General features: G+C 31.3%; 3 protein-coding genes and 2 pseudogenes across 3 annotated transcripts; 3 read left to right on the top strand and 2 right to left on the bottom strand.

Annotated features, from left to right (window-relative positions):
- Positions 1 to 208: 208 nt before the first annotated feature.
- Positions 209 to 913, bottom strand: LOC149514645 (xyloglucan endotransglucosylase/hydrolase protein 24 pseudogene; annotated as a pseudogene).
- Positions 914 to 2,368: 1,455 nt separating this feature from the next.
- On the bottom strand, positions 2,369 to 2,821 carry LOC111301966 (self-incompatibility protein S1-like). Its single transcript, XM_089744226.1, has one exon. The coding sequence runs from the start codon at positions 2,819 to 2,821 to the stop codon at positions 2,369 to 2,371; it is 453 nt and encodes a 150-aa protein (XP_089600352.1).
- Positions 2,822 to 5,425: 2,604 nt separating this feature from the next.
- Positions 5,426 to 6,747, top strand: LOC111301965 (putative xyloglucan endotransglucosylase/hydrolase protein 23). The gene is made up of 3 exons (XM_022897926.2): positions 5,426 to 5,688; positions 5,774 to 5,967; positions 6,085 to 6,747. Exons 1-3 carry the CDS (start codon positions 5,437 to 5,439, stop codon positions 6,461 to 6,463), a joined length of 825 nt encoding a protein of 274 aa, XP_022753661.2. The 5' UTR covers positions 5,426 to 5,436; the 3' UTR covers positions 6,464 to 6,747.
- A 2,876-nt stretch (positions 6,748 to 9,623) lies between these two features.
- Positions 9,624 to 10,956, top strand: LOC111301730 (putative xyloglucan endotransglucosylase/hydrolase protein 23). Its single transcript, XM_022897640.2, has 3 exons — positions 9,624 to 9,981; positions 10,072 to 10,265; positions 10,379 to 10,956. Exons 1-3 carry the CDS (start codon positions 9,703 to 9,705, stop codon positions 10,785 to 10,787), a joined length of 882 nt encoding a protein of 293 aa, XP_022753375.1. The 5' UTR covers positions 9,624 to 9,702; the 3' UTR covers positions 10,788 to 10,956.
- Positions 10,957 to 16,220: 5,264 nt separating this feature from the next.
- LOC149514644 (xyloglucan endotransglucosylase/hydrolase protein 22-like) lies at positions 16,221 to 20,206 on the top strand (annotated as a pseudogene).
- The last annotated feature ends 6,139 nt before the right edge of the window (positions 20,207 to 26,345 follow it).

Raw genomic sequence — 26,345 nt, 5'->3', positions numbered from 1 at the left:
TCTTTGCAATAATTGTAACCCATGCAATTCTTTTTCACCCATTTTAGGACTTTTTGACCAGAAGAATCCAGATCTTCTGATCGAGAACCAGGCGCTGTTAGAAGATGAATTTGAACCGCAAGAAGATACTCCATTGGACCAGACGCAAGCATTGGCACTGAAGTTCTGAAAGAAGCTGTGAAGGGTGCTTGGCTCCAATCTGTCTTGACTAGGCTTCCTCTAGTGGCCCAGTCATCAGCATTCTAGAGGCTAGAATACATTCCCATGAATTGGTTTTTGGGTACGGAACACCAGCTGACTCCACGTCTATTGACTTTCTGATTGGTCTACCATCGATCTACATTGAAACTGAGACAACGAAAATAGGAGTTATTGCAATATTAAGTATATTTATTTACATGATAAAAATACATGGCTTAGATAGGACGTTGATTTTTGTATACTTACATGACATGCCCAGAATTCCAGAGAATTGAGTAGGTATGAAAACCAGTAGTTGGGTTGAACCAGACAGTGTCACCTTAGCCTTATGAGTGAACATTAGTGTGAATATATATAATATAAGGATCACCACTTAGGTTCCCTAAGAACTCAAAATCTATCTCGTTCCATGACGATCCTTGTGATTTTAACTGCGTTAGACAAGAATAAATTTGCCAGCAATGAACATATACCGTGCAGAAAACTATGAAATGATATGAGAATTGCCTGGAAAGTTGCTTAGCTGGTTGGCAGTTGTTGTCCCAGCAGAGTTACCAGGCACACGTTTGAGTAGCATATCAAATTTCCCGTAAAGATATTCATTCCTAGATTGGAAGCCTGAGCCAGAGGCTTTATCATGGGAGAGAACAAGAAGCTGACCGTTGTTGAGAATTTTTCCACGACCAATACCTCCCCAATGTGATAGCAACATCCAGGTAGAAGTTACCAGCAGAAGCAACCATGAAAGTTTCAACCATAAGAAAAGTGATCACTAACATTTCTAGAGCATTTAGATGAGAGCATTTCTAGAGCATCAACTATAGTTTGGTGGTGGAACTAAATTTGGAAAAAAAAATATAGAGTTTGAGCTTAGACAATTAAGATATGTTTGAATTGTCATATTCTGAAAATTTTGAGGCTGAGGAGATTTGTAGGGCTGGGAACAATACTGGAAATGTCCTTTGAATATTGTAAGTTTGTTGGTGGGCTGAAGTAGCACTGGACAGCAGGATGGCATAAACAAACACAATGAAAATGGGCTTTCCTTTCTTTAGAATAGTCAGTCCAATTAAATTTTAAGGTGAATGGTCTGCCTACGTTACTTTTTAAAATTTAAAAATCGATATTTATTTTAAAATTTAAGGATAGTGGACGTAATTTATCCGAATATTTAAGCATAGTTGCTTCCTAGGTTGTAATATCAGCCTATCCTCAAATATACTTGTCAACTCTGAATAGTGTAACAGCTGCTGATTTATTTATAAAATATTAAAATTTTAATTTTAGTCATAAAACTAAATCTCTGAAACCCCAAATATATATATATATATATATATATATCTATATACATACATGTGTGTGTGTATATATATATATATATATATATATATATATATAAAACTCAAGAAGTTTACTTAGAGCTATAAGGATTCCTCTAGCTCTAAATTTGAGTCCAGAATACACGTTATAGCCCGTAGAAAGGGTAAGGATCCACACTAGCTGGGGAAAGGACCAAGTCAGCAGATCAAGCTGTCAGATTCAGAAAATAACTTTTGTTGATAAGTTAGTTTCATTTCATTTATGTAAGTTTTAATTCACATATTGTAGATAAGGTAAAGCTATCTTATATCCCTTGCATGTTGTATATACACATTGATGCTTAATGGAATTTAGTTAGAGGTAACTATGGCTGCAACATTGATGGAAACAGGACTGCCGGTGGTAGAATTTGCTGAAAGAGCTAGAATGTCTGAGGTTGGAGTTATAGAAAAACAGGCTATTTTGTAAATTTGAACAATGTTGAGGAATTTTTGGGTTTGGTGAGTGTAGAGCTTGTTGGAAGCTGAGTTGGTGAATTGTTAGAGTTGTGAAAGAGAAAAAGGTCAAATCGGAATTAGGATTTCAGACTTTCAGGATGCTTTCCGAATGCTAGAAAGTTACTGATAAATCAAACGAAAAGGAAATTTTAAAATGAATCCAAATGCTTGAAAGTTATTGATAAAAAAGATGACAGGTTCAAATTAGCTCGAATCTTATTATCATATATCCATCAAATGCTGCAGATAAATTTTCTTGTCTGCCTTTCTAATTATGAAGCCAATTAAGTTGAATATTGTGAATATAGAGCAACTGCAGCTTAGGCTACATTCCAATAGAAAGAAATTAGCTAAAACCTATTATTACACGGCCATGGAATTTCATAGTCCCATCTTTCATCAACCTCATCAAATGCATACAGACCGTATATCCCAACCGCCCAATTACACCATTTATAGCACTCACGCCTCCTAACATCTCGGCTAGAGTCATACACCTGGAAATGCCCTCTTCTTGGCTTGCCTTCGTCATTGAACTCCATGTTGCATTCAATTTTAACATGCTGGAATACAAATAGGTCCATAAAATCCCACCTAAATTCTTCCCCGTACTTCAAATTATATGCACCCAGATTACCATCATTTTGCCAGCAATGGATCATCAAAGATGCATGGTTTTCGAGCCTATTTACGATGTTTACATGTCTTCGGCCGAGGTAGAACCCAAGGGATGGTTCAAATCTAACAAGTGATGCAACGAGAAAGATTCCTAGAATATTCACGTTGACCTTCAAAGAACTCATCATTTGGTTTTTTTTATTATAATTTCATGTACAAACCTGTCAAGAAAAAAAAAAAAAAGAACAAACATTGAAATTGGAATGGAAGCTCTTTCCACTGCCTGTTCTAGAGTATTCTTGCTCTTACACCAGAAATGATTGAATAAATGCAGATTAAAAGAAAAATCAATCTTTTATCTTCAAATATTGGATAAACTAACAAACAAAACCTAGCTGCAAAAAGGCCAAGAAAAGAAGGAAAAACTGCAGGCTTGAGATTTAAAGGGAGAATGATAAAAAAAAAAAAAAAAACGTCAACACAAAGTTAGAATATGAAAAGAACCTCTCCACGTATATTATTAGGAGGAGTGGTCATGAGTAGGCAAAGTTGGATTGATAAGAGATTTAGTGAAGATCCATCCCTGAATGATGGGATTTAGTGATCTAGTGGTGAACACAAAGTTGCAGAATTACTTGAACAAAGGGGTCATTCCCAATTGAGGGAGGGCGGGAACAACAAGAAATGTATTCTTAAGAGCTTAAAAATGCAACTCCGTTCTGTGAGGAGGATCGTCCGTTTTCCTTACCTCAATACTTCCTATATTCTTGTTGTTTTCTGCACCGCCCCTCCCCCAATTAGTGATTCATATCTCACCCACAATATTAGCATATTACCTACAATTGCAGTTATGAAATCTCAAAGTTTCTCAACCATCAACAGGTGTGTTCATTTATTTCAGTTAATTGATCTATTATTCAAATGATTTTAGAAAAATATTAATTTTTTATTAATTTAATTTAAAAATCGAATTAATCAATTAACCGAAATATAACAAAACTCAACTACAAAACTAAATATACATGAAATGGACTATTTCTTTAATTTTATAAGTTCTTTCAGCTTTTAACTTAATACCTTAATATTTGAATATTTTGTTGAATTATTTTATTTAATTTGTTTTAAATATAAAAAATTAAGAATTTACAATATAATTTAATTTAAATATATTTTATTATTCGATTAATTAAAAAAATTAATCAAACTAATTGAATTGAATTTGATTGGTTAATTTTTTAAATTAATAAATTTAATTTATTTAATAAAAATAATTTAATTTAATTTAATTAATTTAATTTGAAATTAATGAAATATCAAAATTAATCGAACCATTCAAATGAATACCCTTAATAAATAATGGAAGTTTCATTAGCAATTATATAAATACAATATGCACTCCACTAAAGGTCCATGGGCTTGGTAAGAAGGCTCAAGCTTGAGCCTAAACTCAGTCCACTTATTTTGGTCTTTTTATATTAATAAAATTATTACAGTATAAAATATTATTTTAATATTTTAAATTAATTTTAAATTAAAATTAAATAAAAATAATTTTATTAATAAATAATATTTTTAAGCTTAATTAGATTAAAAAAATCATATCTGAAAACTCGAGCCGGGTCTAAACCCACGGCTCTAGAGTACGTACTCCACCGCATCAGAGATATTCGAGATTGAAAATATTATACTAATAATCGTTTTTGGTAATATTAACTTTCATTTGATGTGCATGTTGAGACCATAGAATTTTAGAATTTCTTTCTTAAGATTTATCAGCCATCAATAAATGTTAAAATAGAGAATTGCATATTATATTTAAGAAATGAACAAATAATTATTAAGAAAGACAAATTTATTTATATATACACGAGGAAGGATCAGTAATTTTTTTTAGTTTTATAATTTTTTTTAATTATTGATTTTAATAAAACAAAAAATAATATTAAGCCTTTTTTATCTCTCGTTTCTTTTAAATCTATTAAAATTAATAATTAAAAAAATATAAAACTAAAAAAATTACACTATAAAAATTATATTTTGAAGTAGAATTATATGTTCTGTTATGTATGAGTAAAAATTTAATTTTTACTCATCAAAATTATTACTTATACCTTTTTATAATCAAATAATATTTTATTTTTTGATTTCATAAATAAAAATCATATCAACAGAAGCAATAATTAAATCTATTTTTATTCAAAAAAATCTATAGCCTTGAGATAAAAAAAATTAATGTCACGATTGTTGAGATTTAAATTTTGACTTTATTAAGTTCCATTGCTTTAATCATGATTATATGAATCAATTGATAATTAAATTCATCTTTAATTAGAGTCCTTAATGCTGTTTGTAATTGGTAATGGGCTATGGCTATAGGTTTAGATATGGTGATTAACATGATGAATGTGCAATGCAAGTAGTGAGATAAATATGCGAAGGAGACGGCAAGGCAAAAGTAGGTCAAAAGCCTCTCAACCATGGCATGTCATTGGCACCGCGTGTTTCATAGCCATGGCTGTGGGCTGTCACTTGTGTGCCATGCGCATTCCTTAAATCTTGACCGCCACTCTTCTCGCCACCTAACAACCGCTTTCTCTGCGCAGCCCCCACCACACAAAAATGGTACATGAACCTTACTGCCCCTCTTGTCCTTTTATAGTTTATTTTTTCTCTCCTTTGCTTACAAATGGCCGCTTTGTTTTTTTCCTTGCTATATATTAAGAAGAGCTCCAATTAACTCAATGCACCAAATTCTCAGATCCATTTCTAGCTAATCGATAAGGCTGATTCATCACCCCTAATGAAGTTTATGGTATTTCTTGTGGTTTTTCCTTGGATGGCTGCATTTGCGTGGAACTTTTCCCAAGATTTTGACATCACATGGGGAAGTGACCGAGTTAGGATACTGGACAAAGGGGAGCAGATCACTCTCTCCCTTGATAAAGACTCCGGTTCAGCTTTTCAATCCAAGAATGAGTATCTATTTAGCAATATTTCCGTGCAACTTAAACTTGTCCCTGGCAACTCCGCCGGCACTGTGACATCCTACTATGTAAGCAGTACTTCTGCATGTTTTTGCATTTCCTGCTAAAATTCATTAGTTTGGATATGCTCCTCTAAGTCTGTTTATGCTGCAGTTAACCTCAAAAGAATCAACATGGGATGAAATAGACTTCGAATTCTTGGGGAATTTGAGTGGTGATCCTTACACTGTTCACACCAATGTAATTACTGGAGGTAAAGGAGACAGAGAACAACAATTCCACCTCTGGTATGACCCAACAGCAGATTTCCACACCTATTCCATCCTCTGGAATCCCCATGTCATTATGTAAGAACACTTGAATGGTATCTTTATCTACAAAAATAACTCAAATTTCATGGTGAATTACTCTGTTCCTTCCCTTTCCTTTTCACCCTTCGTTCTCACTGAATATACATATTTCAGCTTCTATGTTGATGGTACCCCTATTAGACAGTTGAAGAACTTGAATTCAACTAAAGTTCCATTCCCCAAGAGGCGGCCAATGAGAATTCATTCAAGCATTTGGAATGCAGAAGAGTGGGCAACAAGAGGAGGTCTTATCAAAATAGATTGGACCAAAGCTCCTTTCACAGCTTCCTATAGGAACATCAGTGCACAAGCTTGCATTTGGCCTTCCAGGGCTTATCCCTGCAATTCCAATTCATGGCTGGCAAAGGAGCTGGATGCTCCAAGCCTGGAAAGGTTGATGTGGGTGCAGAAGCATTACATGATTTACAACTATTGCATTGACACAAAGCGATTCCCTCAGGGACTCCCTCTCGAATGTGCTGCTACAACATAGACGGAAAGCCATTCTGCTTATTGCCAGCAGCCGCAGAAGACAGACACAACCTATATCACAGATCTTTTACCAAAACCATGCTACTATATCAACCTTAAGTTGCCTGAGTTTACTCTATTTCTCCAATTAATTAGAAGTTGTCACTTTGAATTAGATAATGATTTTGAATAATAAAAGCACACCAATTAAGAGGGTTTTTTTGTATGTAGAAAAATCAGTAAGCCAATTTAACTCGAAGTTCAATTGGTTCATAGACATCTTTAAAATATAGACACCTTTAAAAGATAATATGTAGGTGTTTAAATATCAACTACATAATCTTCCTTCCCATACTGCAGTCTCCTCCTTTATAAAAAGAAATAGTAAGCCTTTATAGTAAGACATATTGGAATTAATTAAGAATTTAACAAAGAAATCAAATTTTTATAGGATAAGCTTTGACAGTAAAATTTTGGTCTGTCACTCCTTCAAAAGTAGAATAAGATAGTGTCAAAAAGAAAGATACAAAAACGGAAAGGTCTAATTGGATGTGAAAAAAGGGCACTTTTACAGTAGTATTGTAGCAATTGCTCTTATTCCCACATGATTCTCATGGCAATAGCAAATACTACAAACACAACTTACTGTGGGTAAAAGTTGTTGCAAAATGTTTTAGCAACGAGACTTCAAAATTGCCAAAATGTCCTCTTTTCCGTGAAAACCATCGCCAAACTCGAGCCCGACAGAGACACTGTACACCGTTAATCTCTCGTTTTCCTGTTTCTTTTTCCTCTGCTTGGCCAAATTGCCAACAAGGCAATTGAGTTTATTTTTAATTTTTTTCTTTTCATTTCTAACCACAGTTCTGTTAACCAGTTATAGTTAATCATTTGTACAGTAAAAAGATAATTAAAACCCACTCCCATCAGATGAGATCATTTTGATTCATTATTTTTGTAAAAATTATGGTTGATGGTTTCACTTGTTCTTTTGACTTATGGCTTTCCCCTTGCCAAATTTTTTTAAAAAAATGTGTGGCTTTGTTTGTAATCAAAAGGTTAAATTATACATGGTTATGTGCAGGAACTTGGGAGTTTGAATGGGTTGAATTAATTTGGGTGGATTATGTGAAGAAATAATATCGTTGATTTGGAGTTTAACAGAATTTTGAAAAAAAAAAAAAATAATGATTGCCCCGAAAGTGGGAGATTTTGAGGAAGGTTATAGTTTGTTCTTATCGTTTGTTAAGACTGGTCTTGGAAATTGATGATTATGGGCCTGTTTAGCATGGGAATTAGATACCTGAACAGGTGAGATATGGATATCAATACTCAAATTTAATTATTTATTAAAATCTTTAAATTTGATAATTATTTAAATATTTTTAATTTTTTATACTCGAATTTCACTCATATAATATAAAAAAAATACAGGCTAATTACTCCTACTTACTAAATATAAGTTTATTATGTCAAAGTTTAACTTTTAAACAAATTTAAGATCAATTTAATACATATTATTAAAAAATAAAATTAATAAATTAAAGTTAACTCAGTCCTCCTCCTGTGAACCAAAGAAAAAGTTAACTTAAAAAAATAATTAAAAATTAAAAATCATAATAAAGATATTTAATGAATTAATTTTGGTAAGTATTATATTAATAATAAATAATTTATAAATAAAATCTAAAAAAAAAAGGATTAACTTACACCAAAAAAATTTTACATTTTTTTAATTATTAATTTCAATAAATCTAAGAAATGAGAGAGATCAATAAAAAATGATTTAATCTCATCCATTAGATTTATTGAAATTAATGATAAAAAAATATAAAGTTAAAAAAAATTTTATTGATGTAAGTTGATTTCTCCTACAATTAAGTTTGGATAATGAATATCTAAGATCACTATTTGAACGAACTTGATTATAAGATATCCTAATCTACTTAATCACATCTAGTAGTTTAAGTTACTGGAGTATCCATCGCCATCACTAAATTGGAATGGGAATGGGAAGAGGTTAAGGTGTTTAAAGAGATGAAGGAGAGAAAAGTAAGGATTAATTGGGCCATTTTAATCCTTGTTCATGTAGTTTAGGCAGATTTGGATGCACCTCAATCTGTTTGTCACCCACTTAAAAAAAAACTGAAGAAATTGAAGTTGAGTGAGTAAAGCGAGAAAATGATATAAATTTTGTAACTACTCAGGAAATAATTTGCTAAAAAAAAAGATTGTTAAATCTCAAATTCTTGGAGAAATGATAGGAAATTCATTTGGGGGAGGATAAGTTTCTGAGGTAATTTGATCTATTCCACTTACGAAGGAAGGGGAAGAGATAAAAACATAGAAGACCTGTTGGACTTAATAAAACTGAAAGATAACAATTTACAGAAGTGTTGAAAATGCTGATTTTGGCCATTATAGAAGAAAGTAGAGATTATCTTATTTTTCACACGATTCTCATGGCAATAGCAAATAGTTGAAGCGTGCATGCATTGAACACAAAGTCTCAAAGTTAAAAAGTACAAACCAGTTAATTGGCCAGTGGATTTGCAAGTGGCATCTAAGAATGCGTCATCCCACTTTCGCCGAGGCAGAGCTTGGATCATATCCCCGGGGGACATATGGGTCCTGCGACGATTACAATAAGAATCACCGACTCTATGACTCCAAGTCTCCAATGGCGGTGCTGGTGCTGCTAGTGGTAACGACCCTTTTCTTTTTTTTGGATCCTTTGGGACTCCTTCAATATAATGGAGCTGTGGTTAACGAACCAATTAACTTTAGGATATGGCACTACTCTTAACTTTAACGCATTAATATGTACCAGCCCCATTACGTCACAATCAGTTGTCATCCAAACGAAAGAGCGAAAAGAAAGTAAGCAACGTATTGGGCAAAAGGAAAAAAAACCACAATGAAAGCGGACCCATGATGTCGGTGTTTGGTGCAGGGAAGGTGAGGGACTAGACTGGGCCGTGCCCACTCCTCGAATCTCTTTGCCAAAACCGCGTGTGAAAATCATAATCTACTCGGATTTTTTGTCCTCTCTACCTATTACACTCAAATCTTTTTCATTCCTAAGCCAGCTGGACACAGCTTATTTTCAGCCTTCCTTTTGCTTTCCTCTCATTTAATTTCGTTTACAATTACGTTGCTATAAAAAGTCCTTTCCCACCCTCACCAATCTCCTCATCTATTCAATTCAAAACTAGTTTCATCTCTTTCCTGCTGTCCCCTCTTTCCAAAGCATACTCCCAAATGGCTTCGTTTTCTTCTTCAAGTGTTCCGCTAATAAAATTATCGTTCGTAGTTTGCTTTTTTCTGACTGCCTATGCTGGTAATTTCTACCAGGATTTTGACCTCACTTGGGGAGATGGTCGTGCCAATATTCTCAGCAATGGTCAGCTTCTGACTCTCTCCCTCGACAAGGCCTCTGGCTCTGGCTTCCAGTCCAAGAACGAGTATTTGTTTGGGAAGATTGATATGCAGCTCAAGCTTGTTCCTGGCAACTCTGCTGGAACCGTAACAGCATACTATGTAAGCCTTCAGAATTTGGTACTTGCCTTCTTATACCTTACTGACGCAATCCCTTGGAACTAACATGTTGAACATTTTATGTTTTTGCAGCTATCTTCAAAGGGCGCAACATGGGATGAAATAGACTTTGAGTTCTTGGGGAACTTGAGCAGTGATCCTTACATCCTTCATACCAATGTTTTTAGCCAAGGCAAGGGCAACAGGGAGCAGCAATTTTATCTCTGGTTCGACCCAACTGCAGATTTTCACACGTACTCCATCCTATGGAATCCCCGGCATATCATGTAAGAAGATCGGATACAGTTCTGAAATTTGTATAATTTAGGATCATGAACTTGTTTTAAATTTTAATCCTTCAAATTTTCAACGGACTTCGTGTTTTGTGCATGTTTTTCAGTTTCTCGGTTGATGGCACTCCAATCAGAGAGTTCAAGAACCTGGAATCCAATGGTGTTCCATTCCCAAAGAACCAGCCTATGAGGATTTACTCCAGTCTGTGGAACGCCGATGACTGGGCTACCAGGGGTGGCCTTGTGAAGACAGACTGGTCTAAAGCTCCTTTCACTGCTTCCTACAGGAATTTCAATGCCGAGGCTTGTGTTTGGACAAACGGAGCATCATCATGCTCCTCATCAAATTCTTCATCATCTTCCAGCTCCAAAAACAATTCATGGCTTTCCCAAGAGTTAGATATAACAGGCCAACAAAGGCTGAAGTGGGTGCAGAAGAACTACATGATCTACAATTACTGCACTGATACAAAGCGATTTCCTCAAGGTCTTCCTACGGAATGTAAAATGTCCTAAAGATATTCCATATGTCCTACGATGTCGTAATTAGTACTAGTTTCAACCTATATCAATTCTTTTATTTTTGAAATTTTATCGCATAGTATATACTATAAATATATAGTATGATATTGTAATAAGTTAAAAGATTCAAATCTCAATATTGCAATCACTTCTTTTATTTTCAGATTGTGAATTTTTGTGTATATATATATGAAAAAAAACCTTTCATCATGGAATACAATCTGTGTTATGAATTGCCTGGTGGAGAATAAACAATCACGCGTAACACCTACAAACACAAACAATAAATTAATTTTAAAATAAAAATAAAAACACACAAATATATTTTATTAACTTAATTTAAAATAATTTATTTTAAATTCAAAATACTAATAAATATATTCTTATTTACCAAAAAATTTTTATTCAAAACTTAATCTAAAATCTAATTACACTCTTTAATTAAGTTACTTAACTACATCTTATTTATAAAAGTAAAATTTTTTATAATTTTATTAAACTTATAATATGAAATACGAAATAAATTTTTAACTCTTATAACTTCATTTAATTTTTCATGCGTGATTAAATTCAAGACAAATCTCAACATTGCCTTCAATTATCTTCATGTTACAACTCTTGAAGAGAATCACTCTGATCTTATACACACCAAAAATTATACTACTTCATATTAAAAACCTTGGGAAAGTGTTTTGAATGAGCGAGATGAGCATACGCCAGAGTCGTATTACTCTGCAAAAAGTTTCCATTCCGTAATGAAACTTACCATCTTTTTCTTGTGCTTCTAATTCAATTTGTGTATTCTCCGTTACGTGCATGCATAACATTTTAATAGTTATTGCATATCAACAAGCTATGTATTATCTGTTAGAGAAAAATTATCAAGGGGAGTGCTATTCAGACCGAGATTCCAAGGTCAAAAAATAATCCAACCGCTTATGTGTCAGGGTCTGTAAATAAATTACAGATCAAGAGCTCCGACTTAAAAATATTACATATACATAATAATTTCACAAATTTCGTACATATTCGTTAAAATTTTGATAATATAAGAGCTAAATAGAAAAAATAAACTTTAAATATATATATAATTTATGGGTCTAAATTATATTAAGATGATCTTTAAAAATCAATTTTAATAACTCCCTAAGAACATGGCATTTCATATTTTTCAAAAAAAAAATCAATTTTTTAAAAGATATTTTAAAAACAATTTTTAACAAAATTATTTTTGTTATTTTTTCTTTTCTTTTTTTTTTCTTCTTAAATATTCAAGAAAAAAAAAAACTACTTTAGGATAACTGATCAAACAATAATACTTGTCATCATAAATGTTAGTCAATTTTTAAAGAAATTAAAAATAATCTTCTCTTCACAAGAGGATTGAGTCATCTTATATTATACTAAAACGATTATCAATCCTATTTGCACTAATCTCTCCCTTTTTTTCTTTATGCAAACTAAATATAAGATAAAATAGTAATTATCATTTTTTTTCATTATCTTATGTACCAAAAAAGCTTAATACAAAAGTCTAATTAGACCTCTCCTCTTGCTAGCATGGCATTGGATGAACTTTTAATTAGTTATGACTTATGAGTATTAACTACAAGAAACCTATGATAATAGTTGAATTCAAAATTAAAATCCAGAGGGTTTTAGGGGATGAAAAAAAAAACTAAAGATCTCGAACAAGGAGCAGGCATGTCATGCAATATTTCAGTTTGGAAAGCAATTTCATCCTTTTGACCATGACCCAGATAATATAGTAGTAATAATTACTAAAGTAATTGGGTGGCACCGGCACGGGCTTCGGTTGTCCATTCATCCAAAGAAATGAAACGAAAATTAAACCGCGTTTTCATCATAAAGAAACAAAGCTGTAGGTTGCGATGTGGCACAAAGTGGGACTATTTCAATTAATTTCGGGCTTTCAGCCACCTTTTCCAGGCTCACTGGACCTCCCTACGGCCTTCGTTTCCTTTTGTAGATATTCACATCCCGATACAGCTACTCCATATGTAAATACACACTCCTGTTGGAAAAAACAACACCCACGCGCAGCAATTACACACAAAATAACAAACTCAAATCAAGAATAACAACACACAAATATATTTGATTTGGCCCAACTCAAAATGACCTACTCCAAATACAATCCACTAACAAATAAATCTTTACAACTGTGAGATTTTTAGAATGAGAAAAGTCTCCTAAAACTCCTTACTCAAAACTTAACCCAAAACCCAATTACACGTTTTAATAGCCTACTCACTTAGCTATTCTCTTGGTGTCTAACTCTCTGGGGTTACTAAACTAAAATCAAAACATCTTATTTATAAGGGTGAAACCCTTACCTTTACTAAACTCTCGATGTGGGATACAAGACAAATTCAAACTTACTTAACTTTTGATGTGGGATTCTGAGATTCAAGGCAAATCCCAACAAATTTTCCCTTGACTTGAATCTCCAAACACTTCAACAGTATCTGCAAAGCTAACATGCTTACCTTTCTTCTTTTCTTTCATCACAGGCATTTCAGCAATTGAGCCTCCATCAAACATGTACAAGTGATTGATCCTATTCCCTTGTAGAATCACACTATCATTCTTATACACTTTCAACCAATCATTACTACCATAAAATATGTACCCCGAGAAGCTAACTCACCCAAAGTAATCAAATTGTAGTGACAATTTGGTACATACCTTACATGACGAAGTGTCCTAATAACACCATTGTGAGATCTCAGACGAACACTCCCAATGCCTTGAATCTGCACCTTTTCTTTGTTAGCAACCAAAATATCTCCATACTTTTCATTTTCATCCAATTCCACAAAACAACTCCTATCATTGCAAACATGAACTGTAGCAGCTGAATCTAAAATCCAACCTTTATCACTTTTCAAAGTTTGGGTCTCATCCACACAAGTTGTCAAAACAACATCATCATCATCAGACACGACAGCAGCAGTATCACTCTTTTTTTCATCTGATTTCTTCTCATCATTCGTCCTTTTGAAAGCAGCCATATCCCTTCTCAGCTTTCTGCAGCGCACTTGGATATGTCCCTTCTCACCACAATAATAACATTCTACATCACTGTAATCTCTGTCTCTTGACTTGGATCTCCATCTCGATCCATCAATCCTCTTTTGAATCCTCCTTCGATCAAAACTCTCTACAGCTAGTGTACTCCCTCCAGGTGATGAGTTCTGAGCTCTCATAAACTTTTCATTCTCACGCAATAAAGCAGTCACATCATCCAACTTCAAAGTAGACCTACCTACCAACACAGTCTGAACTAAAGGCCTATAAGACTTGGGCAAAGATGATAACAAAATTAAAGCATTCTCTTCATCTTTTAACTCATCAATAGAAATCGCTAGCAATTGAGAAACTAATCTATTAAACTCATTCAAGTGATTATGAAGACTCATGCCTTCTTCCATCTTCAGAGAATACAGATCCATCTTCAAACATAATCTATTAGTCAACGACTTCGAAGCATAAATACCTTCAAGCTTATCCCATAAACTTTTCAGAGTACTCTCAGTCAACACACTGTACTTTACCTCTGGAGCTAACGTCCATCTAATAGTACAACAACTTTCTTCTGAATCCTATTCCAATTAGCGTCAGACATTTCCTCAAGCTTACTATTCTCTAATGCCTGATCAAATCCTTGTTGTACTAACAAATCTTGAATCGTACTTTGCCATAACATAAAATTACTCTTTCCATCAAATAACGAAATCTCAAACTTAGGCATAGGCATACCAGACATACCTTCTTCGGACATCTTCAAACACTGCTTCACGATCTCTTGGACCCACGAACCTTAAACCTCGAACCTTGCTCTGATACCACTTGTTGGGCTAAAAGCCTCTAATCCAATCACACCAGCGGAAGCGAAATCAAACAATAAATCAAACACACAAGAGACAACAATTTAACGTGGTTCGGTCTAACTGACCTACATCCACGGATGAAAAAAAAGATCCACTAGTTGTAGAGAATTATAAACTTACATCAAATCATCAACCTCACTCAACAATCAATACTCATAAGACACTCTCAATCTCTTCTAGTCCTATAGAGTATTCTCAACCCAAACAAACACAAACCCAAACCCTTGTGCACCCTTTCAACATAACCAAACACATACCCATATGCTCCCATACATCATACCTATGTAGACCCTCTCAATCTCCTCTAGTCCACTCACAAACAAACATACACACCCATAAGATGTAAAGCCCCAATACTCTTATGGGGTGTCTATCCCACAAAACCCTACAACTCTCTTACATTTTTTTTCTCATACCTAACCTTGTAGAGACTTCACCTATTTATAATCATATAAACTTGCCTATTAAGAATCTCTCTCCTCTTAGAATTCTTCTCCTGTAAGTCAAACTTGCCTATTAAGAATCCCTTTCCTTTTAGAATTCTTCTCTTGCAAGTCAAACTTACCTATTAAGAATCCTCTTTCTCTTGGAATTCTTCTTTTGCAAGTCTTCTTGTCCATCAAGCAATATCTGACAAATCTCAAACAAATCTCTAACAAATCCCAAACAAATCTCTTATGGGATTTGAGTCATTATTCCCAACAATCTTCACCTTGACTCAAATTTCATCAATCATCTGTCTTCATGCTAGACATGCTTGGCTCCACCTACAATGAAAGTCTCACAATCATCTTTTCTTCCCTTGTGTCTTCACACTTCATACAAACTAATCCTCAATCTTCAAAACTCGAACTCGAACTCTTCTTTTGAATCGAGCTCTTCTGAACTTGCTTCTTTCCATGTCTCAAATCATGCACTTCCCAAACCTTTAACTCTTCCCACATCTCGAACTTTCAGCTCTTTCACATCTCGAACCTTCGGCTCTTTTCACATCTTGAATCTTCAACTCTTCTCACATTTCAAACATTCAGCTCTGATACCACTTGTTGGGAAAAACAACACCCACGCGCAGCAACCACACACAAAATAGCAAGCTCAAATCAAGAATAAGAACACACAAATATATTTGGTTTGGCCCAACTCAAAATGGCCTACTCCAAACACAATCCACTAACAAATAAATCTTTACAACTGTGAGACTTTTAGAATGAGAAAAGTCTCATAAAACTCCTTACTCAAAACTTAACCCAAAACTCAATTACACCCTTTAATAACCTACTCACTTAGCTATTCTCTTGGTGTTTAACTCTATGGGGTTACTAAACTAAAATCAAAACATCTTATTTATAAGGGTGAAATCCTTTATACCTTTACTAAACTCCCTACAAGACAAATTCAAACTTACTTAACTTTCGATGTGAGATTCTGAGATTCAAGGCAAATCCCAACAACTCCAATTAACCAAACTTCTCCAACAAATACAAGCTTCTTTAATCTTTCCACTACCACGCCCATGGCTTACTTCTTTTCAAGTAGTACCATAGCCTGCCTCTTTTTTTTTTTTTTTAATCTCTTTTATAGGTGCCTCTACTGTTACTGCTAATTTCTACCAAGATTTTGACATCACATGGGGAAATGGCAGTTGTAAGATAGTCAACAATGGAGAGGTTCTCACACTCTCCCTTGATAATGCCTCTGGCTCTGGCTTCCAATCCAAGAATAAGCTTGTCCCTGGCAACTCTGCTGGCACGATCACTGCCTACTATTTAAGTTATTCTCCAATTAATGCTTGTTTTCCACAATTTTTACAAAATCATATGGATGGCGATAGCTTAAATCCTGATACATATATGTATATTTCTGTCTGCAGTTATATTCGAAAGGATCAACCTGGAATGAAATTGATTTCGAGTTCCTGGAAAATCTTAGTGGTGAGTGGGGATGGCATTTTTAATACAAATGTGTTCAGTCGAGGAAAGGGTAACAGAGAACACCAGTTCTATCCCTGGTTTGACTCAACTGCAGATTCCCACACCTATTCCATCCTCTGGAGTCCCCAATGCATCATGTGAACATTCGTAAATTGCCCCGTTTTCTTTTCATTCGTATGGAATTGAGTGATTGATTGACAAAAATTTGTTATTGCTCATCTGTTGCAGCTTCTCTGTGGACGGTACACTGGTTAGAGAGTTCAAAAATATGAAGTCCCATTTCCAAAGAACCAGCCGATGAGAATTTATTCCAGCTTGTGGAATGCTGCTGATGACTGGGCTACAAGGGGTGGTCTGGTGAAGACAGACTGGACTCAAGCTCTTTTCACTGCCTCTTACAGAAACTTCAATGCCAATGCCTGTGTTTGGTCTAATGGAGCAAGCATCTTCCCGCAAAACAAATTCCCCATCTTCTGCCTCAACCAACAATCCACGGTTCTCCCAAGAGCTGGATTCAACAAGTCAGCAAAGGTTGCAATGGGTGCAGAAACACTACATGATGTACAACTTCTGCGCTGACGCCAAGAGAATTCCTCAAGGTCTACCTTCAGAAATACAATTTGTCTTGACCAAGAGGCATCAACAGTTATTAATTAGATAATTATTCTTTCATTTTTTTTAAACAAAAAAAACAAACAAACAAAAACATCTGCCAAATTTATTTAAAAAAAAAAAAAAGTTAGTTGAGAGAACTGCTAATCTGCTATTGCCCATGTAATATTAATAAATAATAGTAAAACACAACACAATGCTGATCCCTCGTTTAGAGAAGCGATTGATATAGTATTTCTAAAGCAAATTTTATGTAACAATAAAATTTGATTCTTTCCGTGGCTTCCCTTTAAACTTTTTTTTTATATGCTTACAATTTAAGAATACATAAAGGAATTGTAAGTGAAATATTTAAATTATAAATATGTTAGATATCACCTATTAAAAAAAATTGTACAAATTAATTAAATTAAATTTTAAAAATAATTATATAAATCAATTGAATTAAATTTTAAATTTCTCTTCCTTTAAACTTTACCTTGGTCATATACAATACAATAAAATGTATTAGTAATAATTAATGGCTGGAAAATCTAAAAGGGCATTTGCTGATACAAAATGGAAAAGCAATAGCATTTCTTCACGTTTTCACTTTCCAGTTTTGTTTTAAAATAATAATGCGCAAAAACGTGTGTGATCATGAGCTAATGTATGAACAACAAGAAAAGAGAGAAAAAATTCTAGCTTTACTAGGTGAAGCATAAGTACAGTTTTTAGTTGAAGCAGGTTAATTATCCAAGTAAGAGTTATTAAATTAAATATTATTTATTCAATTTATAAATAAAAATTTTAATTTCGTTAAAATATTTTAATTAATGAATTTATTTGATAAATAAAAATTAATGTTTGCATTGAATTTCTTATTTACAGAGTTTTGATTTTACATTAAAATTAAAAGTAATAAATTTTATATTAATCTGATGTATTTTGCACATATGACAAATTTAACATATTAATTCAAATTTTAATTAATATGCATTTCATTAATTTTAATAATTTATACAATACAAATGTTTAATATATAATTATTATTTAAAAATAATAAAAGAAAGAACAAATATTCGAGTCCGTTACAGGCGACAACAAATGCTAACCTTCAACTAAGTACTTTTTAATCTAAACAAATGAAACCTTATTTGAACACTTAAAGAATTCATGGTGAGGCATTTTTTCTTCCAAACAAATGAAACTTTATTATCGACACTTATTTTAAAATTTTAATTGCTTACATATTTCATGTTTATGGATTATATCCTTGATGGAAAACAATTTTTTTTTAAAAAAAAAAGCATAAATCAATCATCAATTACTTGTGATTAGAGGTGTAAATGATACATTAGTACTCGCAAGCTACTCGAGTTTGATTCGAAGAAAATTCGAATTCGGTTCGATTATTATCGAATCAAGCTCGAGTTTGAGTAGCTCGATTTATCGATCGAGTCAAATTCGAGTATTTTTATATCTGACTCGAGTAGCTCGCGAGCCTAATCGAGTTTTTATATTTAAATATATTTTTATTATTTTAATTAATAAAATATTTCGAGTTCGAGTTCGAGCATAAATAATCGAACTCTTATCGAATATACAAATCGAGTTTATTTTTACATATTAATCGAGCTTAATCGAACAAGCTCAATAGCTCGAATTCGATCACGAATCGAGCTCGAGCTTGAAAAATAAAACTCAATCGAATTTGAACCGGATATCAAACCCCGAGTTGTGAGTCGAGCTCGAGTTCAAGCTTCTCACTGTATCGACTCGATTCGACTTGATTACACCCCTACTTGTGACTCGATTATGCTTATACTTTTTAATTAATAATAATTAAGCATATTATTATTAATAGACAAATTAGTATAAGCAAATTGTTCTGTTGATAACTTGATTTCTTGTACATTGATCGATTAAGTTTGGTTGATACCTCTAAATGTCAAAATTCGAACATCGCCTATCTCCTCTAGACTTGATCATATTAAAAGTATATTTAAAATATTTTAAAATATATTTTAGAATTAAAAATATATTTTTTATTAATAAAATAATTTTATTAATTTTAAAAATAAAATAAAATTTTTAATTCTTTTGAAAATGTTGTTCTAATTTTCTCAATAAAAGATATATCAAGCCAAAATATATCAATATTTGTAGTGAATGAAATTTTAAATTATTATGTTTAATTTGTAATATTATTAAATATGAATGCTTACATGTAGCATATTTTATTTTGTTAATTATTAATATTTGTAGAAATTCATAGATAAGAATAACTATTTTTTTTAAATATGAATAGTTTTAAAAAATGACAATTTTTTGAATAATTTTTCTTATATAAATATAAGATCGTAAAGAGTCCTAAAATATTTTTAAAACCATTAGAAAACTTTTATGAAAAATGTGTTTTCTGTGATGAGGATGAATCGGTGAACCATTTACTTCTTCTCTGCCCATTCTCCTGGAAGGTTTGGTGCAAATGTGTATTACAAGGGGGCATTTACTGAGTTATTCCTAATTCTCTAAACATGCTCTTCCTATCTTTGAACGGACTAATGAGAAGGATCAAAAGTTGATATGGGTGTCACTGTTCTACGCTACAACATGGTCGATATGGCTCGCTCGATATGAAATGATCTTTCAACCAGAACAGTCTTTCAGTGGACCAAATCTTCAATCTGATCAGCATCAGACTCGGGTGGTGGTTAAAGGCAAAATTTCCTTATAACAGTCTCTCCATTTCTAATTTTGAATGCTGCATCAAAGATATTACGTTCACAAAACAACCAGGAAGCCAGCCAGACCAAATATCTCCTGGGCGTCACCTCCTCATGGAGTTTGGAAACTTAACGTTGACGGTTCCGCCACTGACAAGCCAGGCCCTGTAGGCATAGGGGGAGTAGTTCGGGATTGGAATGGTAACACATTGATGAATTTTTCGACTAGTATTGAGATCAAAGACTGAAATTTGGCCGAGCTACTAGCAGTCCTTGAAGCACTAACCTTGGTAGACCCAAAAATCAATCCCTCATCGTTGAAAGCGACTCTAAACTGGTCATTGCTTGGCTTAACAAACTCAATGGCAGTCCATGGAGGCATAATGATGTTATAAACAATCTCATAAACTTATTCAGCAAAATAAAGATCACTTTTGCTCATGTATTTAGAGAAGCTAACCATTTCGCAGACTCTCTTACTAAGATGGGAGTCAATCGTGACTGCAATCTGGTAACTTGTTATGGTTTAATAAAATCATTTTAATTTACAAAAAAAAGAAAACTGTTATAATTAAAATTGAAAAAAATTCACCATCACAATAGCTGTGATTCACCATCACAATAGCCATAATAGCTGTGATAGCAACCGACGTCCGCAATTACAGGAGAAAAGAAAATTGAGAAAGAGATATATATATATATATATATATATGAGTAACATCAGTTTTATTCATATTTTGGAAGAAACAATAATTTAAGAATATGTTTGATATATAAAATTATAATAAGATATGATAAATAAGATTACCTTTTATTAATTTAAGAATTATAATAAAATTATTTATTTATAAGTCAAAATTATTCTTCTTTAAATTTATATCATTTAAATTATTAATATAATTTTTAAAAATATAATAAAATATTTAAATTCTATCTCATCTCACAAAGTAAAAATAATTCTTTTCAATTTAAAAAAATTAAATCATCCTATAATATCAAGAAGAGGATTAATTTTTTTTGTAATTTTATTCTTTTTTTTAATAAAAACTAAATATAATATAAAATAATTATCATATTTTATCTATCATTTTATACAATAAATATCACTTAAGAACCATATATTATTATATTTCTGTCACATACCACCATAATTCATCAGCAGAAATCTAAAAAAATGGAAACAAATCATGAAAATCTTATAGAAACTTATAGTTTAATGAAGATTGCCACACATATAGTGAAAGTTAGAAATAAAGTAGAGGTACTCTATATATATCATCAGTTTCAAAGCCTTCCCATCTCCTCGTTACTTTGCATCTTCATCACTTTCTTATGCTGAAAGAGACCATAAGAAATAACAGTTGTTGCGGTACCATATTATCTGCTGATAAATCAACATCTGAGCAGAAAGAAGCAATCCAGGCAAAAGGAAACCGCATACCGAAGAGGTATTAATTTGGGAAAATTAAACCTCAAGAAAAACATTGGATTCTTGGACTTTTGGTGGGAACTCCTCTGAGAGGAAGGAATCAGCCGTTAAGAGTTCTTTTCCATTTTTTTAGGAAAAAGAACCTTCAAAACAAGCCACCCCTATCTTTACTCTCTTCATCACCCTCTCTATATATAAGGGTCTTCTTGTACGTAGAAGTGAGGATACTGATAGCCCCCCACCAGATGCTGTCGTTGCAAGCCACGTAGTTGCAAGCTGTTTAGGTTTTTTTTTATTATTATTATATTAAATGGATTGATCCAAACAAATTTATCTAAGTCAAATGTAATAAATTTATAAACAATTTATCTTTTTTCAATCTTTCAACAATATCAATCAATTTAGAATGTCAATTCCACTTATATCTAATAAAAATTTTAATTTTTTATTTAAATAAAAATGAGAATTAGTATTATATTATAAGTATAGAGATAAAATGAATATAATTTTAATTTTTTATTAATTACAAAGATAAAAATAGAGATGAAAATAAATAATATAGTACTTATTTCGTATTTGTACTCTATATTTATATTTATACATATTTAGCATATAAAATTTTTTATTAAATAATATAAATTATTATTTTAAATTGATTAAAATTAATATATTTTTATTAAAAATATATATTAATATATATTTATAAAAAAAAATTAGCTAAATATACAAGATAAAAATAAAAAAAATTTATTTTTTTAGTTTTTTTATAAAAGCTATGGATATAAAAATTATCCATACGTATTAAATATTCACAAAAATAAAGATAAAAATAAATTTAAAATATTCGTTGGACATAGATACGAATATGAGAATAATAAAAAAATCTGATGATGGATGAAAAATGCTTTACTTTACTCATACTCTATCTGTTGACATCTCTATAATCCATTGTTTTTTTTTTCTTTTTTTGTTTTCCATTTTTCCTGATTTTGCTTTTCATTGTTTTGCCTTTAATTTCCGTTTCCAAACAACCTTTTTTTTAATTAATTCTAATGATCTTTAAATTTTTTTTATCTTATTATTTATTTAATTAAATAAAATATTACGTATATAAATTTTTTCGAATTTATAATTTTTAACCGTAAATTCCAATAAGATGGTAACTAATGCAAAAATCCACTCTAATTGAAACTTATGTCATACATGACATCAATGAGTAAGTTGCCTTAATTGGTATATTTTTTGGTTGGTATATGATGATCCGCCAAAGTATGTTTATGAGATTATTAATATATAATATTTAATTTGCTTTCCGGCAAATAGGCGAACAATTTAACCTCAAAATCTTTACTAAAACCAATTTGCCGATGGTATCAGACGAAAGGGCTGGCTTGGGCACGAAAAGTGGCTTTCTTGATCAGTAATACCAAAAGGATTTGCTATAATTATACCCCAAAATAATCAAATTAATTAAATAAAACTAAAGAGTTCAACAACAAAAAGGATTTATTATATTATATATCCACTCTAAATTGATATCAATATTGTTATATACATATATATATATATGTTGGTTTTTATATATTGACGATATAATTTTTTTAATTTTATAAACAAAATTATAAAATTATCATATATTTTATTTTTAAAAATTATTTTTGTTATAATTTAAAGGGTATGTGTCTAACCTTATTTATGAAGTTAAAATTTTTTATTGTATGATAATTTCTATTTATGTTCATTTTTGACCCAAATATTTGATGCATTTATCTGTAACTCAAAAAATAAAGTTTGAATCTTCTTTTAATTAAAGAAAAAAACCATGGCTTTATAAATCCAAAAAAAAAGAAAAAAACACCGTATTGCATGGATTCCTGATATGGGCGAGCTAATTGGATTGGCAAAATCTTTTCTTAAAGTTATACAATTAATTACCAAGTATTTAAGATTGAAAACTATATACGTCTTGCGTGCTAGCTAGTTTAAACCCGGGTGGCTACTCCAATTAATATTTCATCAAACTTTAGTCTGAAATAATTAATATTGGCAACTCCTCACTGAAAAAGGAAAAAGAGGAGACCGGTGGCTTGCAGATTGGGATTTTAGCTACTTTTTTTCTTTTGTTTCTTAACTTGTGGATTGGGAATTTTGAATGGATCAACAGCTTTTTTTAGCTTGAAAATTGCAGGATTCTTTGTTCTGATATTATTATATATATATATTTATATATATGAAAGATGATAAATAAACGAGTATAGACTTAATTTTAGTGATCAATATTTAAATTTTAACAATTTTAAATACATATTAAAAAAAAAAAAAAACTGATGCACAAACAGGCAACAAAGTGAGCCTATCTTTCCGTCTTTCGGTGCCACATTTTGTGGCCATTTATGACATTGATACACCTCAGTAGTAGATGGAGGATTTGGCTTCCCTCCTTTTTCAATATTAAATGAAGAGTATTGTTGATTATCATATGAAAAGCCACATCAGCATTAACAAAATCTATTATTTTTTTTTATTATTAAAAATTTTCTTTTTGTTTTTTATTAAATAATATATTTTTATTTATAACTTTGACATGATACTGTTTAGATTATAATTTTTTTTATGCTTTTGTATTTTTTTTAATTTGACCATCAACAAAAATCTACATTTAATGTTGAAAAAAGAGAGGAGCCAGATCCATGCATTGATTTCCCTAGCTTTATCATAGTTGTTATAAAAACTTTTAAATTAAAAGCAAAAGAAACTCCTTTTAAGTTAACATGTCATTAGATTAGTATTTAAAAATTATAAATTTAAAAAAAATTATACGTGTAATATTTTTTATAATCAAATAAAAATCAGGACAATGTGCTTAAAGTTATAGATTAAAAAATAAATAAATAAATAAATAAAAACCTATGTGAGATAGAACCCAAAGAGATCATATCTAGGTGTTTTGATTTGGTCAGATTGTCGATCACTGACAGTCGGCACATGTCCTCTTGGAAACCCATTCCCTATATGGATAGCAAGATCTTGGTGACTTCGTAGAATAGAAGCCTAGATGAAAATCATGAAAAAGAGGGGGGAAAAAAATCCCTCTTGGACCAGATTTTTCAAGTTCAGTGGGATCCGATTTGGTTTGAGATATTATTTTATTAATAAAAAGTTAATATTTAATTTTAATTTTAAAATATATTTTAAAATATTAATATAAAATATTTTTTTTAATATTTTAAGAAAATTTTTAAATGTACACAGACTTTTTTTGTGGATTGATCTCAAATTCAAGCTTTAACATTTAAAGTTGTCCATCGGCCTGATTCAACTGTAACTCTGTCAAAAAAGTATTTAAGTAAAAATTAAAATTGATCTAAATTTATGTTTTACTGCACATAAATTTGATTATTTAATTATATTTTAATTTATTAGTTAATTTTTTAATGATTATAATTTAATTTTAATATAATAATTGATTATATAAATATAATATTTAATTATAATTATAATTTTAAAAAAACTTATTTATAAATAAAATAAATATTTAAATATTTAAATAACTTTAACAAGTTTTAATATTTTACTTGAAATGCATTCTTCTTAAAACTTAAAAAATCTATTGTTTTAAAAATATTAATATGATCCTTTCATGCACATATAAAATTATTTTTAACTAGTTCATTTACATATTATTAACTATTTATAAAATCAACAACTTGATTTCAATTTTAATCACTTTATTATAATGTAACGAATTTCACTTTAAAAGTTTACCAAAAGTATTACATGCTAAAATTTTTCAAGTATCTAAATTCATGAGTGCTCTTAAAGCACTTGTTTTGTTTAAATGCCATTGCCAAATAATGGAGTGAGGAACCATTAAATTTCAATCACGGATTAATTTAAATGCCCAAATTAAATGTCATTGAACAAAGGTCAAAGGTCCTACCCTGTATTGATAATCTTATTATTAGTTATCACCTTTTTATTTTTGTTCAACTTTCCATCATTTTTTTTATATTTTTAAAACATAATTTATATGTGTACAATTAATAAATTATGATTGAATCCAACGCCAACATATATACAAATAATGATAATAAATGTATAGGAAAAAATAAAAATAATCTCAATTGATTATTATTTGTCAGGGATTAATATTCAGCAAAAAAGCAAAACCATCATAAGAAAAGGGGGAAACGCAAAATGGGAATAGGTAGGGAAGGGACGACGGAAGACCAGGCTGTTACATCGCATAGGCTTAAAGTTAAAGGGCAGAGGTTCATAAAAAGTAAATAATTCAAAACATGTTTAAGAACCACCTTTTCCTTTTCGTACCCCTAAATATATAGCAGGACATTTATTGGTGAACCCTATGTATAGATATATTCATTTACCATTGATTGATTGATGAATAAAATAATTCATGGGCCCATTGCTTACTAATTACTTCATCAACACTTGCTTTTTATCGCCCACTGCCCTTATACTTTTATTTAAAATTATCAGACCTAGTTTCTAGATGGAAAAGATCTAGTTTTCCTTTGAACCAAGAGTTGGTCCTCCAACTGAAACGCAGTCAAACAAGATTTGCCTCATGCAATGAATGCTGTTAAGCTTCACTTTGTTTTGCTCAATTGGGTTTACAGATGCTAACCGGTAACCAACCTCTTTGCCACTCAAAAGTTAAAAGACTTCAGCATTCAGTCAATTTCTTCAGCATCCAAGATGAGGGTTGATCATTCCATTGAGCCTCAAGTAATAAATATAATAATATAAAAATAATATATTATAATAAATTTATAATAATAGATAATAATTAATAATTAATAATATAAAAAAAAGTATATTAAGATTTATGTAAAAAAAATTTTAGTATAGAGAAAAAAATCACAAATCATCAAAAAAATTTTCACTATCAAATAATAGATATATAAAATTTTTTTCTAGTTAAAATTAAAACTAAT

Source organism: Durio zibethinus, chromosome 15, assembly GCF_047325235.1.
Source record: "Durio zibethinus cultivar Kanyao isolate XHJ-2024 chromosome 15, ASM4732523v1, whole genome shotgun sequence".
Lineage (NCBI taxonomy): Eukaryota > Viridiplantae > Streptophyta > Magnoliopsida > Malvales > Malvaceae > Durio > Durio zibethinus.
This window is presented reverse-complemented; position numbering and strand designations above follow the sequence as displayed.